Below are 17,803 nucleotides of genomic sequence, written 5' to 3' on the forward strand. Positions count from 1 at the left end.
TTAAAAAAAAAAAAAAAAATACTACCGGGCACCTGGGTGGCTCAGTCGTTAAGCGTCTGCCTTCAGCTCAGGTCATGATCCCAGGGTCCTGGGATCGAGCCCCGCATCGGGCTCCCTGCTCCGCGAGAAGCCTGCTTCTCCATTCCCCACTCCCCCTGCTTGTGTTCCCTCTCTCGCTGTGTTTCTCTCTGTCAAATAAATAAATAAAATCTAAAAAAAAAAAATACTAGAACAGTAAACTCAATCTCTCACCATAGAACAACATTCCAAGGATGCCAGAAAGGATTAACTAAGTATTAACCCCAGTCCTTGCTTGGTTGGTGGAAATATGGTGAGAGAAGGAGGCAGGGAACCCAGCAGGAGTGTTAGGGAAACTGAGCCCACCTCACACTTTATTTTATTTTTATTATTTATGTATGTATGTATGTATGTATGTATTTATTAAGAGAAGGAGAGACGAGAGAGAGGTTGCAGAGGGGCAGAGGAAGAGGGAGAGAGAGAATCCCAAACAGTCTCCATGCTTAGTGCAGAGCCTGATACAGGGCTTGATCTCATGACCCTGAGATCATGACCTGAGCTGAAATTAAGAGTCAGACATTTAACTGACTAAGCCACCCAGGTGCCCCCCCACCTCATACTTTAGAAGGCACGACCTGTCAGAGAGTTACTTGTTAGCCCCCTTTGCAGCAAGGGCTGGACATGTGGCCAGAGTGCTGCCAATCAGGCCTACCCACCAGCCCTACTTTGAATTAGGAGACAGTAAGTCAGAGAAGCGGCAGACACAGGGCATTGTCCCTGGCAGTAGCAGATCTGATGATGCATTGCTGGTCTGGTGGCAGGGCTGGAGGCAGTGTCCAGTGCAGGCTTTGAGGGCTCAGAGGTGGCTACAGGGGTGGCCTTCCTGACTACTTCTGGGCATGATGAAGACATTGTTTCTGGCTGCATACTCTCTGAACCCGATTCTCTAGTCTTCCTGTCAAGACTGTGAACTACCCAGTAGCCTTTCAATATGTTTATTTTCTGCTTAAATTGTCCAGGCTTTGTTTCTGCTGCTGTTTGCAATTAAGAACCCTGATGCTGGAAAGGAAAAAGGGCAAGGATGCCGGAGCACCTTGCCTTGAGGGTACAGATGGTGGAGAGATGCTGCAGTAAGGGAGGGAATCCAAACCCTGAAATGCATCTCAATACCTTGCTATGACGTTTCTGATAACAATCATGTACCTTCTTGTTAATTTTCAAACTTTACCTCTCAAGGCCTTTGTCAACTTATTTATTCATCACATTTTTATAGAGAGCCTACCATATGCCAGGTACTATTTTAGGCACTGGGTGTCAACAGTGATTCAAGCAATAGTTTCCACAGTAACACTGGTTAGAGGAAAGGGGGCAAATGGGATAGTACTTCTGCATGCCCAGCAATAACCTAGGACTTTCCACTGCATCATGCCATGGTTTATAGAACACAGTGCCCTGCAGCAGCAATGAATGGGCAGGATTGATTCCTGAGTTAATAGAACTTGGATGTATATCCTATAGAAGGTATTTCTTATGGTTTCTATAGGACTTTTTCCCCTGAGAAGGAAAAATTAATGCGATATTCTTTCCCCACTATTCTCATATCACTCCCCCATTCACTTTTCCAAATATGTCTACATTACTATTAAAGGAAAAGGTATAATACACAGGGAAACTGGAAAATATATTAACTATCTAAAAAATGTATTTAGGAGCAGATCACCTTTTAATTTATCTAAAGTCTTTCCCTCTTTTCACACAAGCAGAACCTTGTAATTCGGGCACCTGGGTGGCTCAGTCGGTTGAGCGACTGCATTCGGCACAGGTCATGATCCTGGAGTCCCGGGATCGAGTCCCGCGTCGGGCTCCCCGCTCAGCGGGGAGTCTGCTCCCTCTGACCCTCTCCCCTCTCATGCTCTCTCTCTATCTCATTCTCTCTCTCAAATAAATAAATAAAATTTTAAAAAAGAAAAAAAAAACAAAAAAAAACCTTGTAATTCACACACAATATAAGGGCAATAAAGAAACCAAATATTTTGGATTTATTTTGCATCACATAATGTGTACTTATATATTTTTAAAGATTTTATTTATTTACTTAGAGAGAGAGAGAGAGCGCACGCAAGAGCTTGCGCACGCGCACGAGCTGGGGGTGGCAGGGACAGGGGAGAGAGAGAAGCAGACTCTACGCCGAGCAGGGAGCCTGATGCGGGGCTTGATCCCAGGACCGACCTAAGCTGAAGGCAGATGCTTAACTGACTGAGCCACCCAGGCGCCCCTCTACTTGTATTTTTTTCAAGAAAGAAAATTGCTTACTTGGCAAATTCTTAAACTTTGCAAAAGCATTGGTTTACATCTTGATATGTCTAAGTTGTACCAAAATAAATGAAGAGACAAGCTCTTCAAGATTTTCGGTAGGTAGAATTAATTGCATGAACTAACATAGTTAAGAAGAAAGGTACTACTTAAATTTGTATATATCTAATTATGCAATAAAGCAACAACATGACTTAGAATGTAGCCTTTTGTTACCTAAAATAGATTAGACTGCTTAGAACTGATCTGACTGCATTCTCTGAGGCATGGGATATTTTCATGAAGTATTTTTGTTGTTGTAAGCCCACTTTGGGCTATGATTATCCATACACAGTAAATAGTGTGGACTTTTGAAATAGGCCTCTTTTATCATCTAATCTAAACAGGAATTAAGTCAGGATGAAAACCAGTATTTATGGTCTTTGCAGGTAATTCTCTTCCTTCAGATTCAAGATACTGTTTTTCTTCCCAAATCCAGTCATGAAATTCTCTAAATGTGATTCTACTGGAGAATCTGGAGAAGGTGAAGATTAAGATCAGTAAGATTTCCATGGAACTTGAGAGTTTTTATTTAAACCCTGTGTGTTGGCCAGTCCTATGATGCATAATTATATTCTGCCTCTCTTGAGTAAACCCATTTTACCTCTATACTCTATTTTTTTCCATTAGGAGTTTAACTCCAGGGGAAGGTTAGAGTTCAGTGCAAAGACAACTTGCACCACTACGATAGATGATGCTTTATTGGCAGAATTTATGAAATATTTTTGTTTTATTTTTTTAAAGATTTTATTTATTTATTCATAGGAGACAGAGAGAGAGAGAGAGGCAGAGGGAGAAGCAGGCTCCCCGCTGAGCGGGGAGCCCAATGCGGGACTCAGTCTGAGCCGAAGGCAGACGCTTAACCATCTGAGCCACCCAGATGCCCTATGAAATATTTTTATAAGTAAATCTATGAAATAGGTTGCCTCTGGGGAGGGAAACTGGGGGCCAGAGTTGGGAGGAAGACTTTTTACTGTATATACTTTTTATATCTTTTGTATCAGTGTGAATGTACTACCTAGTCAAAAATAAATAAAAGTTAGAATTTTTTAATTAAGGAAAATAAAACCAGTGCTGAGTTAAATAATAGTATCCTATTCATACTCTTAACACACATTATCTACATCCCTCAATAGCTGTGGCTCAATCCCATCCCTCCAGCAGCTCAAATATCAGTAATAAACTTATGCCACTATCTCCAAGTAAGCAAGGAACGAGGTCTCGAACATCATTATTGGTGCTGGAAAACTCCAGGCTATTTTAAAGGGTTTATCCTATACAGCACCCAAAACATAGTATATATATTTAAAGACACAAGGAAAGACATTTAAGAAATGAGATGAAAAAAAGAGAAATGAGATGGAATTTAGTCTGCCTAAAAGAGTATTGTACTATAATTTTCTTAGTGTCAGAAGGAGGAAACAAGAAATCAGAGTTGTTTTTATTTACCTTTTTGATAATTAAACATCCTTTAAGAATATAACAATAATACATGAATAAATGCTCATAAAACATTACAAACACATGTACAAATATGTTATTTTTGTTTACTTAAATGGGATCACACAATGCTAATTTTTCTGTGTCCTGTTTTTGCTAGTTAATAGTAAGTATTTTAGATTTTTTTAAAACAAAAACTTCTCACTTAGTCAATGAAAGAGGGTATGTGCTATGGTGAGCGCTGTGAATAGTGTAAGACTGATGAATCACAGACCTGTACCTCTGAAACAAATAATACATTATATGTTAAAAAAAAAAAAGATAGTAGGAAGGGAAAAGTGAAGGGGGGAAATCAGAGGGGGAGATGAACCAAGAGAGACTATGGACTCTGAGAAACAAACTGAGGGTTCTTGAGGGGAGGGGGGGAAGGATGAGTTAGCCTGGTGGTGGGTATTAAAGAGGGCATGTATTGAATGAAGCACTGGGTGTTATATGCAAACAATGAATCATGGAACACTACATCAAAAAAAATTTGGTTTTAATAAAGGTTGAAATAAATTAAATGGTAAAAAAAACAAAAAAAAAAAAAAAAAAGTTAGCTTTGGCTATCGTAAAAATTTTTTAATGCTAAATATGAGAAAATTAGTGCCCCATTTAGCAGAGAATGTGTACTTAGTTTCTTGGTTCCTTGTGGCTCATGTTTTCATATAGGATAAAGAACTAGTATTGAATAACATTTCTTACCTATTGATCAACTCTTAAACTCTTTAGGCCACCTGTCTCTTTAAGAAATTGTCAGAAGTTTAAAAAAAAGAAAAGAAAAAAATTGTCAGAAATTAAGGATCCTCCACCCAGAAAATCTCTAGGCACATAATTTTGCATATTTTATAATTTTAGGGTTTTGTAAAGTTCTTAAAGCCCATCCATGGACCCCCAATTAAATACCACTAAGTAAGGACGCTATAAATGGAAAAGGCTATCTCCAGGTGTAGGTATGTACCCCTAATTCATGAATGGCTACTTTGGCTGGATTTGGATGTAGAAATTGCCTTTTCATGCTTATTGTTACTGAGAATTTCTTCCCTCTCTTCACTCCCCTGCCCTTAATCCATTGTGAATCCAAGGAAGTGATCGAATTTTCCTTCTACATCAATATTTCAGATCCACCCCTTGCCCTCATTCCAATATTGGTTTGTGGGATGTTCTGGGATGACTGGTGCAGCAACAAGGGGGATAGAGAAGGGAAAGGACATAAGGAGTAAACAAGGGGAACTCCATCCAGTCTCTATACCTTATTTCCCCATACAGCAGAGATCATACATAAGACAAGTTAGACGAATGGAAGAGAGGAGAAGCCAAGAAGAGAAAACTTCTTCCTAAGTTATGAAATGACTTTTGTTGACTTATCCACAACTTTATTCAAAATGAGGTAGGTATCTGGAACAATTGTTATTCTGATCATACCTTAACAAAGCATTTGAGAGTTGAACCAAAAGATATTCCAATATCAGCAAGATTCCAGCTGTCCTTTAGGGCTGCTCCAGCATACATCAGCTCCAGATACCACCTGCCTTGTTCATCTTCAGAGAGAGGAATGTGGAAATAATCCTTAAAAATCAATAGCATATTATAAAAACAGTGTATCTTGACATTATTAGACCAGTAATATAATCTCTTTTCTTTTACATTTTTTTTTCACTGAGTATTATAAAATTGTTTTGGACAGGTGAAGAAGTACAGGACAAGGGTTCTTAACTTGGAGCCTATACACCTCTCCAAAAGTTTATGGATAGAGTTTAGATGGGAAAAAACTATATTTTGTTTTTATTAACTCTAAATGAAACTGAGATTTTCTTTCAATTATGTATGTAGGCAACAAACTAAAGAAGCAGTAGTTGGCTATACCTATGACTTTGTCACCAATAGAAATCACAGATATTTTCATATCACATTATAGTTGCTGCAGAAATCTCAAAATATTATACTGATCACCACTTTGAAATTACAACAGTTATTAGATACATTGCTAAAATTTGATAATGTGTTAATAAAGAAGCCCACATGTTACTATATCATAAATTTGTTTTTTAATGTTTGAAAATTGTATTTCAATATGCTGGTTTCCTGTTCTTTGTATGTATTTTATTGTATGCATTTGAAGACATTCTGAGGAGTCCATAGGCTTCACCAGACTGCCAAAGGGATTCATGACATAGAAAGGTTAAGAGCCTCTGTGTTAGAAGATCTAGATTTCAGTAATCATAGTGATTTACCAAATATCATGTAACTGTGATTCAATAAATGAGCCTTAGCAAATGGGAATGATCATCTCCGAGTTACATACCATCTGATGGTTGAGACCTAAATATTTGTCTTAGTTTCCCATTGTAGAGGGAATATTGCTTTCTTTTTATTTTTCAAAGATTTTATTTATTTGACAGAGAGAGACACAGCGAGAGAGGGAACACAAGCAGGGGGAGTGGGAGAGGGAGAAGCAGGCTTCCTGCCAAGCAGAGAGCCCGATGTGGGGCTTGATCCCAGGACGCTGGGACCATGACCCAAGCTGAAGGCAGACGCTTAACGACTGAGCCACCCGGGCGCCCCATAGAGGGAATATTTCTAAAAATTTATAAGAAAGCTACTGAATCCAAATTATTTCTTATTCTGGTTCTATAATCGTAGGTAAGATGGTCAACCTCTCTGAGCTTCAGTTTCACTGGATGCAAAATGAGGCTGTAGCTCAGAAGTTGTTTAAAGTTCTCTCCATCTCCAAAATCCTTTGTATCTTTATAGTTGCTTGCTCACCAAACGTGCCATCTGACAACTGGCATGCTCTACTTACATAGTTAAGAGTTAATGTCCTGTTTTTGTCCTTTTATGGAGAATTGCAGTAATACTCTGGCCAGTGCTCAACCCACACATTTCATAAAGACATGTCAAACTTTTTTTCTTTTTCCGGAGTATTTCCTGACTCAGTTTGCTTCCTGTCTAACACCTCCCTCCATAGTTACTATCTTCTTATCAAACTGTTGTGTAAGCAAATAATGATATTTTCAAATAGTTTTAGTTTCCTGTTTGCTGAAAATGTGCCTAATAGTATCTCTACCTCATGTACAGTTTAAAGCCACTGTGTAGTTAAAATTAGTATACATCTTAGTGGCCTAGGTACAAAGTACATACCTTTATCATCAGCTTGACAGCCTCCACGGTCTCATCTACTGAAACATCAAATGGTTCAAAAGATCCCTCAAAGGCTATGAAAATTCTCATTCTCTCAAAAAATAAAACAAAGCAAGCAAGCAAACACAAAAAACCCCAACCCTACAACTTTTTTCAAAGAATTGGATAGCTGGAAAAATTCCAATTCACAATTATGAACAAAAATGATGGCCAGAGGCAGCTATTACTATCTAGCTTGAAAGTCGAGCTGAGAGAAAGTGAAGAGACAAGTCCTGCTGTATGAGTACTGGGCAACACAGACAGCAGCTGTACTGGAGGAAATGTTTCCCTGCCGATGGCAGTCAACAGCCACCTTGTTCCTATGGTACAGAAGCCAGCAAACTTGACAATGGTTGGGGCAAGTGTGAACAAGCACCAAACATGTATTGCAGAAAGGCCACACATAAATTATACTTTTGTGAAGTGACCACCATCCAGGGACTCTTGAATCTGTATTCACTCAAGTGCAGCTGATCGAAGGACCCTTCAAAATAGATATGTGATTGGGATGTACTAGCACAGAGTGAAGCAAAACAGATTTGATTTTATTGAATGTGATAATCCTGAAAGTTCTCTGTAAATAACTCTGAGCTGAAGCATTCTGGTTTCCATAACAACTTTGTGTACTTGTTCCCTGGTGGTATTTCTAATCCTGCCATGGGGTATAGAACAATGCCCACTTGCACCGGGGAAATGAATGCGTAGGCAAATGACTGTGGTTTTCCCTTGCCATCTCTGTGTAATAGAATCTGCCCAGTAACAACATATACTTGGTATGTCTTTTAGTCCTTGCCTTTATGTTATTTACAATAATTTACCATTGTTATCTTCTTCAACTTCCCTTAGCAGTGGTGGAAAATATTTCAAACTCCACTCAATAAATGAGCAAAGATATTAAGCACCATTACTCAAAGTTTATAGAGTAAGCATTGTACTGGAACTTAATTCTAAGACTCTCCTGGTATGATACACTTGGTTTAGTCCTATTATGTCTGATTATTCGCTTGCTAAATCTTTTCTTCCTCAAATTCCTCCTGATCTATGACAGAATCCTCATTTTGCATTTCTTTTTGTTCTTAGCAGCACTTAGCACAATGTAAGTCACATGATAGGTGCTCAGTAAGTGTTAACCTCTTGGTTGATTCTGTTCCGATTTCCAACTTGTGTTCTAACCACAAGAAATGTGAAAAAATGGAAAACATAAAAAGGGCAGAGGATTTCACGACAGAGCTAACTCTTTTTGCGTATTTTTCAAGTGTTGCAACATCATGATATCTCCTTATGTTGTCACTGTTTGGTAGAAAGTTTATTACCATAGGGTGTGGTTGCTGCCATTTTAGTGTCTCCCCAAAAGCTAGTGTGATTGTTGACTGGTGAAAGCTCATAGCTACAGCTCCTTCTCCAAGGAATTGCCCTCTGCTGATGGGAGCTGCCTTGACAAAAAAGCTGGTCACCCCCATCAGTAACTGATGGCCAAGGGACTACAAAAGGCTTGCCTTCTCATCTGAAGGAGAGAAAATTCTGCAGAGGATTCTTGTAGATCAGGCCGCAGCTGGACTTTACCTGAGACTACATTCTTTCTCACTTTTTCTTCTTCCCAGCACTGCTGAACTCTCTCCCTGACTAGTTTTTCTTGTGCACTCCCTCAGTAGTTGATACGCATCTCAATCCCTGTCTCAGGCTCTGCTTCCAGAGAAACCAACCTATGGCAGAGGATCTTAAAGAAGCTCGTTCATATGCTTTAAGAAATCACAACCAACTGCTTTGTAGCTTCCTGAAATACATGTTTATTTTTACATGTGTATTTTTCTATGCTGTAGTAGACTTGCCTTTAGAGTAAATGCCCTGCTCAAAATTATGTCATTAAGAACTTGTTCCTTACCTGTGTCCCCAGCAGTGAGGTTTGTAATGTGACCCTTTTCTCGTCATCACAGTTATTTGGACCAGAATGGAACTGTCAGAATCCTTTCTTTTGGGACTGAAGGAAAATATGACTTTGCGGTTTGATCTGTAACATGCAAATTAGCAACTGTGAGTGAATCATCTTCCTCCAATGTGACTGAGTGGCTGACAAAGCTAAGAAGAAAGAATGAAACAGACATATGCTTTTTTTTTAAAGATTTTTTATTTATTTGACAGAGAGAGACACAGCGAGAGAGGGAACACAAGCAGGGGGAGTGGGAGAGGGAGAAGCAGGCTTCCTGCCAAGCAGAGAGCCCAATGTGGGGCTTGATCCCAGGACCCTGATCATGACCTGAGCCAAAGGCAGACGCTTAACGACTGAGCCAACCAGGTGCCCCGAAACAGACATATGAAGAGGAGCACAGGACATAGAGGGCACTCTCATGGTTTCTGTTGCCCTTGAATTGTGAGACACCATCTCTCAATATAACACATGCCCCCGATTTTGCTTAAACATGCTTTAGTTGGTTTCTGTTAATTAAAATCAAAAGAGTTCTATGAAAAATTAATGATGTAATGTATAGTGATTAACATAACATAATAAAATTAAAAACAAAAAACAAAAATATTAAAAGAAAAAATCAAAAGAGTTCTAATTCATATTTATCCTTTAAGATTCAGCTTCCTTTGGAACAAGATAAGGATATTCATTATCACCACAATTGTTGTTTAATGTCATTGCCAAGATATTAGCCAAAATGTTTTGGTAAGAGACATAAACCATGCACCAGTATGGAAAAATCTCCAAGGTAAATCATTAGGTGAAAAAAGGTGCAAAACAGAATGTGTCATATACTACCATTTGAGGAAGAAGGAGGGAAATCATATCTGTAGATATGATACATGGTACAGATAGTTTGCATAGACCTCAAAATCCCTGGAAATATACTCAGGAAACTAGAGTCTTTGGTGCCTATAGAGAGGAGACTTGAGCAGCCAGGTGTCAAGGACAAGAACAATACTTTTCACTGTATTTTCTTTTAAATAGACTTTATTTTTTAGAGAACTTTTAGATTTACAGCAAAATTGGGGTGCCTGGGTGGCTCAGTCGGTTGAGCGTCTGCCTTCTGCTCAGGTCATGATCCCAGGGTCCTGGGATCAAGCCCCGCGTTGGGCTCCCTGCTCAGTGGGGAGCCTGCTTCGCCCTCTCCTCCCGGCTTGTGCTCTCTTGCTATCTCTGTCACTATCTGTCTCTCTCTCTCTCTCAAATAAAAAAAACAACAAAAAAAGATTTACAGCAAAATTAATTGGAAAGTACATAGTATTCTCCTATACCCTTATACCTCCTGCCCCACACATTACAGCTTCCCCCATCAAAATCCCAAACTGAATGGTACATTCATTACAACTGATGAATCTATGCCGACACATCATCATTGCCCAAAATCCATATTTGACATTAGGGTACAGTCTTGGTGTTGTACATTTTATGAGTTTTGACAAACTCATAATGACATGTGTCCATTGATATAGTGTCATATGGAACAGTTTCATTGCCCTAAAATCCTCCTTGCTCTGCCTGTTTATCCCTTTTTCTCCCCTAACCTCAGGTAACCACTGATCTTTTTACCGTCTCCATGGGTTTATCTTTTCCAGACTGTCATATGGTTGGAATCATACAGTATGCATCCTTTTCAGATATGCTTCCTTCACTCAGTAATAAGCATTTAAGGTTTTTTAATGTCTTTTTATGACTTGATAGCTCATTTCTTTTTAACATGGAATAATATTCCATTGTTGGATGTACCACAGTTTATTTATCCATTCACTTACTGAAGGATGTCTTGGTTTCTTCCAAGTTTTGGCAATTATGAATAAAGCTTCTATAAACATCCATGTGTAGGATTTTGTGTGGATGTAAGTTTTCAGTTCATTTGGGTAAATACCCTGGAGTATGATTGCTGGATGGTTTGGTAAGAGTATGTTATGTTTTGTAAGAAACTACCAAACAATCTTTTGGAGTGGCTGACCATTTTGCATTCCTACTAGCAATGAATGAGAGCTCCTATTGCTCGACATCCTCACCGTTGTGTTTGTATTATCTTTTTATTCTTTTCAAATTTCGAACCACGTGAAGGCATTAACTACTCAAAAAATTAAATTAGATGAAATACAGAAAAATTAAAAAAAGAGCCCAACTCAGTCCTTTCAAGAGACCTTTTTGATCTCCCCAGGAAAGTTGACCTCTTCCTCTCTTCCTTCACTTCATCATACGTGTTTAAACTATTGGACCTTTTATACTGCATTCCATTTATTATGTCAGTGTCACCCTCTCCCATTAGACTGTGAGCTTCCTCATGGAGGGGCAGTATCTTAATCACCTTTGTATCCCCAGTGGTCAGTGCCTTGCAGTGTGAATAAACAAGCTAGATTATTGTAGATTGATATCATTAAAAGTTACCTTGTAATAATGAAATGATGGGTAGACTTGAAACTCTCTTAGCAATCTAGGGACAACTTGAACTGATAAAGAGTAGACTTGAAATTTTTCTTAGTTGCAATCTAGGAATAACCTGTTTTAGCATCCAGAAGATCTAGAAGCTCTTTCTGAGTTTTTTTCCCCTAGGAGTTTTTAATTAATGTAGTTAGCCTACTGGGTGCCTCCTATATGCAATGGAATATGCTAGGTCTTTGGAAGATTTGATGATGAATGTGATCTTAAGGGTTTTGCCATGAATATAGAAAAATGGCAGCTGTCCAACACACCTGGACCAGGAACTGTATTATAGGATGAAATGTGGTAAGAGATGTACAAACAAAATTGATGGTATGGAAGTGAAGAGACATTTGATCCGACATAAAGATATGCTGTTCATTCACTTTAGTCATTCAGTACATATATACTGAGCCTTTAGTATGTATCAGGCACTGTTCTCTGCAGGATCATTGCAGTGAATAAGATACGGAGCTTCCAGTTTAATGTGAATGTGTGTGTGTGTTTGGAGTGGAGGAAAGGTTAAGGGTAGGTAAGGAATAGTGGGGAGGGACAAAGACAATAATTAATAAGCAATAAATAGCTAAGCTCTGTTTAAAGAGAATGGTCACATAGTAGGGATAAGCATGGAAAAAGTAAAGACAAATCTAGCGAAATAGGAAAGGAAGTGCTTGTTAGGAATAATGGTATGAAAGAATTAGGTTCAATACAGGGAAAACAAGTAAATAGGAAGATGACACATACCAAGGAGAAAGAGCAAGAAAAAAATGTTACAGATCTATACTGGGGTAAAAAAGGAAACGACTATGTCACAATCAGTGACTAATATTTTATTCCTCTGATCTATCATATATTTCATAGATGGAAATCTATGATTCTTGATTCTTATTTCTGCATTTAGAGTCATGGCATTCTCTCTATTACAGCTTAACCCCTTACTTCAGGTTCCTTTTAAAAACTCTGAAATAGTCACATGTTTACATTGACTTTAAAACATTTTCTGATTTATGAAATGTTGATACATGTCATATGTGTTATATATACAAAACAAGAAGAAATAGAACTTTATGTCACATGGTAAATAGTACTGTATAAGAATACTGAATGATTGATGATCCTTTACAATACTAATTACCTTAGGAGTATATGCTTTGGTATGCTCAATACTGATGTGTTGAGAGAGAATTGATGGCATCTGTTTTTTTAATTGAAGGTTAGTTGACATATAATATTATATTAGTTTCAGGTGTACATCATAGTGATTTGACAATTCTATACATTACTCAATGCTTACTGCCATGTGTAGTCACCGTAAATGCTTTCACAATATTGTTGAGTATGTTCCTTATGCTATACTTTTCACCTCTGTGACTTATTTATTTTATAATTGGACATTTGTACCTCTTAATCCCTTTACCATTTTGCCCATCCTCCCACCCACCTCTCCTCTGGCAACCACCAGTTTGTTCTCTGTATTTGAGTCTGTTTGGTTTGTTTGTTCATTTCTTTTGTTTTTTTTTGGATTCCACATATAAGTGAAATCATATGGTATTTGTTTTTCTTTGTCTGACTTCACTTACCATAATACCCTCTAGGTCCATCCATGTTGTCACAAATGGCAAGATTTCATTCTTTTCTTTGGCTGAGTAATATTTCATTGTATGTAAGTATGTATGTATGTGTGTGCGTGTGTATATATATGTATATACATTTATATACTGCGTCATATATATACCACACCATATATACCACATTTTCTTTATTCATTCATCTACTGATGGATAGTTGGGTTGTTTCCATACTCGGCTATTGTAAATAATGCTGCAGTAAACATAGGAGTTCATAATATCTCTTCGAATTAGTGTTTTCATTTTTTTGGGTAAATACCCAGTAGTGGAATTCCTGGATCATATGGTAATTGTTTTTATTTTTTTGAGGAACCTCTACACTGTTGTAAAGAGAAGGAGAGTTTGAGTCAATTGCTTCCCAATTTAATATAAAGAAAATCAAAGGAAAATTACACTCTAAACTTCCATGAAGAATAGTCCTACAAAATAGTGATTTCAAGCTTGCAATCCCTAATTTTCTTGAAAATGATAAAATATCTAAACAAAACAATCTATTGAGATATGATAGATATCTTTAAGCATTTTTCATCTGTAGAGTAATAAAGGTAATGTGAGCTACCTTCAGTTTAAAATTCATGAATTTTTAAAAGTTAGATTTAGTAAAAAATAATTTTTTAGCAAATGAAAAGAGGCAAGTTTATTTTGACCAAAAACCTTGCTTCACATTTCTCAATCTACCGAAAGTTTAAGAACTAGTAGTCTCTATTTTGTTTTCTTGTTTTTTTTTTAAGATTTTATTTATTTGAGAGAGGAGATTGAGAGAATGAGTGGGAGGAGGGGCAGAAGGAGAAGCAGACTCCCTGTGTAGCAGGGAGGCTGATGTGGGACTCGGGACTCCATCCCAGGGTCCTAGGATCATGACCTGAGCCCAAGGCAGATGCTTAACTGACTGAGCCACCCAGGTGCCCTAGTAGTCTTTATTTTGAATATGAATTAGGTGTAATGATTTACTGTGTTGTCTCCCACTTCTAAATAGTTCTTGGTAATTGGAAAGCCTTTCATAGAAAGCATTTGTCTGTAGTGCCAGGTTGGACCTTTTTGCAATAGGCCAGTTTTTTGAGAATCAAAACAAATTTGAAAGAAGGAAGTAGAAGTCTTAATTCTCGATACACTTCCTGTCCTCATATCTTTCCTGATTCATTTAAGGTACAGTTTTAGTTAGGTTTTTGGTTTTTTTTAAGTAATTTATTGTGATTTTAATTTTAACTGGAAAAGAAACCAGGCAGGTTTGGACAATCTTAAACACCTAGATACATTGAGTTAAATATATCTTCGTAAGTGCATAGCAGAGTTTGCCAGAAAGTAAGGGATACCCTCTTGGGTCAACCAAAGAGGCAACTAAAAATCAGATTTTACAGTTTCTTGAACTTGCTATTTAGCAAAGAAACACATGAAAAGAAAGAATAGACTAAAGAAGATGGACTTAACCTGTAAAAGGAACAGACGATTTAGAAGTTTGGTCTGAGGATCACCAGCATCACCTGGGTACTTGGCTGGAACTTTAGAATCTCAGGCTCCATCAGAGACCTACTGAATCAGAATCTGCCTTTCAACACACTCCTAGGTGTTCCTTTGCATAATAATGTTTGAGAAGCCCTAGTTTACATGACATCATAGTTGAGGGATACTAGGAAGATTTCGCTTGACTGCCATTTTTCCACTCATTCATTTTAGTATCTAAAATGCCGCGGGGTGCCTGGGTGGCTCAGTCAGTTAAATGTTTGCCTTCGTTAGGCTCAGGTCATCATCCGCTGTCCTGGGTTCGAGCCCTGTGTTTGGCACCCTGCTCAGCAGGGTGTTTGCTTCTCCCTCTCGCACTGCTCCTCCCCCTGCTCTTGCTCTCACTCGCATGCCTGCTCGCTTTCTCTCTCAAATGAATAAATAAAAACAAATCTTTAAAATTTCATTTTCATTTAAGACATTGTGGTTTTGGAAGCTAACCTATAAAATATATACTTTTAACAAGACTAATGCTCTTGTATTCATTTATTTAAAAATTTTCTAAATGACAGGTGGAAACAGCTTTGGAGATCTAAGACAGGTGAATTTCAGGTGTTGGAGAATGAAGGATAGGCTCGGATAAGTGGTGTTGTTGAGGCAGGACAGCCATACAGAGATAGAATATGATAAAACTGAGGAACAAGAGGTTTTACTTGCCCAACTTCACCCAGGAGAGTTATTTGGGTCCAACCTGGAGCCCTCTCCTTCATGTTATGTTGGCTACTTCTTGTTTGTCATTTCAGCTCAGAACTCAGCCTCTGATTATGGATGGAACTTGCATTCAAATCCCAGTTCCAGAGCTCAAGAAGTCTATTCCATTTCTCACTAGCTGCATGAGTTTGGATGAGCTATTTAATTTCTTTGAACCATGGTTTCCTGATTTGTAAGAATAAAACACATTAGTAGGACCAAAGGTTGTCATGAGGATTAATCAAATAATGTGTAAAAAACTCAGTACAGGATTGCTACTGCTGTTGGTTATTATTAGTTAGGGGAATGGGAGATAAGGAAAAGTCTGGGAATATTTTAAGAGCAACGATCACCTGGGGATCAAGAGCTAGATATGGGAAATAGCAATATTGAAAGGAATGATTGGAAAGCCTTGAGAATAAGCTATACCAGCTTTCTTTTGGTTAATTGCTTTGTATATCTTCCCCTTCCTTTTACTATCAACCTTTTGGTGCCCTTTCAGTTTTAGTTATTACGTCTTGTTAAAAAGAATATAGCTGATAATCTGTCTTTTAGCTGACAAGTTTATCCCATTTATCTCTTTTAGAGGGTGATTGATATATTTCTTGTGTCTCTATATTGTATTTGCCATGTACAATACCTACAATATGCCCCTTTCCCACCTCCACTTTCCCACCAGTCTATGCAGTAATTATGTTTGCTTTATTCCCTTTTTTACATCTACTGGTTTGAAAATTATACTCAATTTCTTGGCTCTCCATATGTTCTTGCATCTCAACCCTTCTTTCTGGGTTCAGTTTTTGACTTCTTGAAGACATCCCTTAGAAGTTCTTTCAGTGAAAGTCTCTTACTTTGCCCTCTTATTTAAATGATAGGTTTACCATAGGGTGGCTCAGTTGGTTAAGTGTCTGCCTTCAGCTCAGGTCCTGATCCCAGAGTCCTGGGATTGAGCCCCATGTTGGGCTCCCAGCTCAACAGGGAATCGGTTTGTCCCTCCCTCTGCACACCCCCAACCCCCATTTGTGCCCTCCCCACCCCATGCTCTTTTTCGTGCTCTCTTTCACACACCCTCTCTCTCTCAAATAAATGAAAAATAAAATCTTAAAAAAGATAAATGCTAGCTTACTTCAGCATACAATTCTAGGTTGACAATTATAATTATTTTACTTCAGTATTTGAAGATATTATTTCATTGACTTCTAGTTTCTTTTGTTGCTATTGAGAAAATCAGCTGCCATTCCTTTGTATTTTTTTTTTACTTCAGAACTTTCGTTTTTCTTCGATCTTCTCTAAATTTCACAATACCTTGATGTAAATTTCTTTTCTTTTTTTTTAATTTTATTTATTTATTTGACACAGAGAGAGAGACAGCTAGAGAGGGAACACAAGCAGGGGGAGTGGGAGAGGGAGAAGCGGGCTTGCCGCTGAGCAGGGAGCCCGATGTGGAGCTCGATCCCAGGACCCTGGGATCATGACCTAAGCCGAAGGCAGACGCTTAATGACTGAGCCACCCAGGCGCCCTTTGTTTCTTTAGGGTGTATTTCCTGGGCTGGAATTGCTGTGTCATAGAAAATGTTCTTTTTCAGCCTTTCCAGATAATACCAAATTATTTCCAAAAATGACTGCCTTAATTCACACTCCTGAGTTCTTACATCTTTATATAGCATTATGTCACATAAATTTTTGCTTATTTTGTAAAAACGTTGTTAGCAAATAGAGGAAGATTGCTTCTCAGTGTCCCAAATAGGAAAGGAAAAATTCAAATTGTATTTCATTCATCTTTTTTTTTTTTTTAAGATTTTATTTATTTGTCAGAGAGAGAGAGAGAGCACAAGCACACAAGCAGGGGGAACAGCAGACAGAGGGAGAATCAAGTTCCCCGCTGAGCAAGGAGCCTGATGTGGGGACCCAATGCAGGACCCTGGGATCATAACCTGATCCAAAAGCAGGTGCTTAACCAACTGAGCCACCCAGTTGTCCCTGTCGTTCATCTAGATAAAGAAAGGGAGGCAACTCATCCCAAGGGAAACAATGACCAGATCATTTTTAAGGCATTTAACCTGAAACAGACTTTTCTTTGGTCTAATCTTTTTCAATTCCCTTGAAAACAAATAAGCTTTGTTGAAAAGCCTTTCAGACTGATACTTGTTCTTTTGTGGTCTGAACTTTTCACTTACTATCTTACAAGATGAACTTATTAGTTTAGAACTTGGTAAAGAATTGGGAGTCTTTTCTAATCTTTGGACCAAAACTCCCTGAAACAGTTTTTAGTTCTTTTTGGTACTTTTTCAAAGGTGCCTACTCCTACATATACGAATTCCTCTGGATTTTTTATGGCTTCTATTCCTTCTTTTATCACAGTAATAATTTTATTTTCTTTTCAAAATGAATATAGGTTTTTATCTGATTCTAAAATTACCATTTTTTTCTGATTCTAAGTATAATAATGTTTAGAGTCATTTTAACATCTCTAGTTGATCTCAGCACTTAAAACACTGCATTCTTGCCACTATTTAGGGAGAAAACTTCTAAGCCATTTTAGACAATTATTTAGTATTCT

At 38.0% G+C, this 17,803-nt stretch overlaps 1 protein-coding gene across 2 annotated transcripts in view; it reads right to left on the reverse strand.

Moving 5' to 3' along the window:
- The window catches only part of ANKUB1 (ankyrin repeat and ubiquitin domain containing 1), a 34,476-nt gene extending 27,332 nt beyond the window's left edge, over window positions 1-7,144 (reverse strand). Inside the window, exons 1-2 of one of the 2 annotated variants that reach the window (XM_027586599.2) lie at window positions 6,991-7,144; window positions 5,275-5,418 (exon numbers count right to left, since the gene is read on the reverse strand). In XM_027586599.2, coding sequence (XP_027442400.1) covers window positions 5,275-5,418; window positions 6,991-7,080 — 234 coding nt within the window. In that variant the 5' untranslated portion in view covers window positions 7,081-7,144. The remainder of the gene's footprint in view (window positions 1-5,274; window positions 5,419-6,990) is intronic. The other variant, XM_027586600.2, reaches the window with a different exon arrangement.
- Window positions 7,145-17,803: the final 10,659 nt, after the last annotated feature.

Source organism: Zalophus californianus, chromosome 1 (genome assembly GCF_009762305.2).
Source record: "Zalophus californianus isolate mZalCal1 chromosome 1, mZalCal1.pri.v2, whole genome shotgun sequence".
NCBI classification, from domain to species: Eukaryota; Metazoa; Chordata; class Mammalia; order Carnivora; family Otariidae; genus Zalophus; species Zalophus californianus.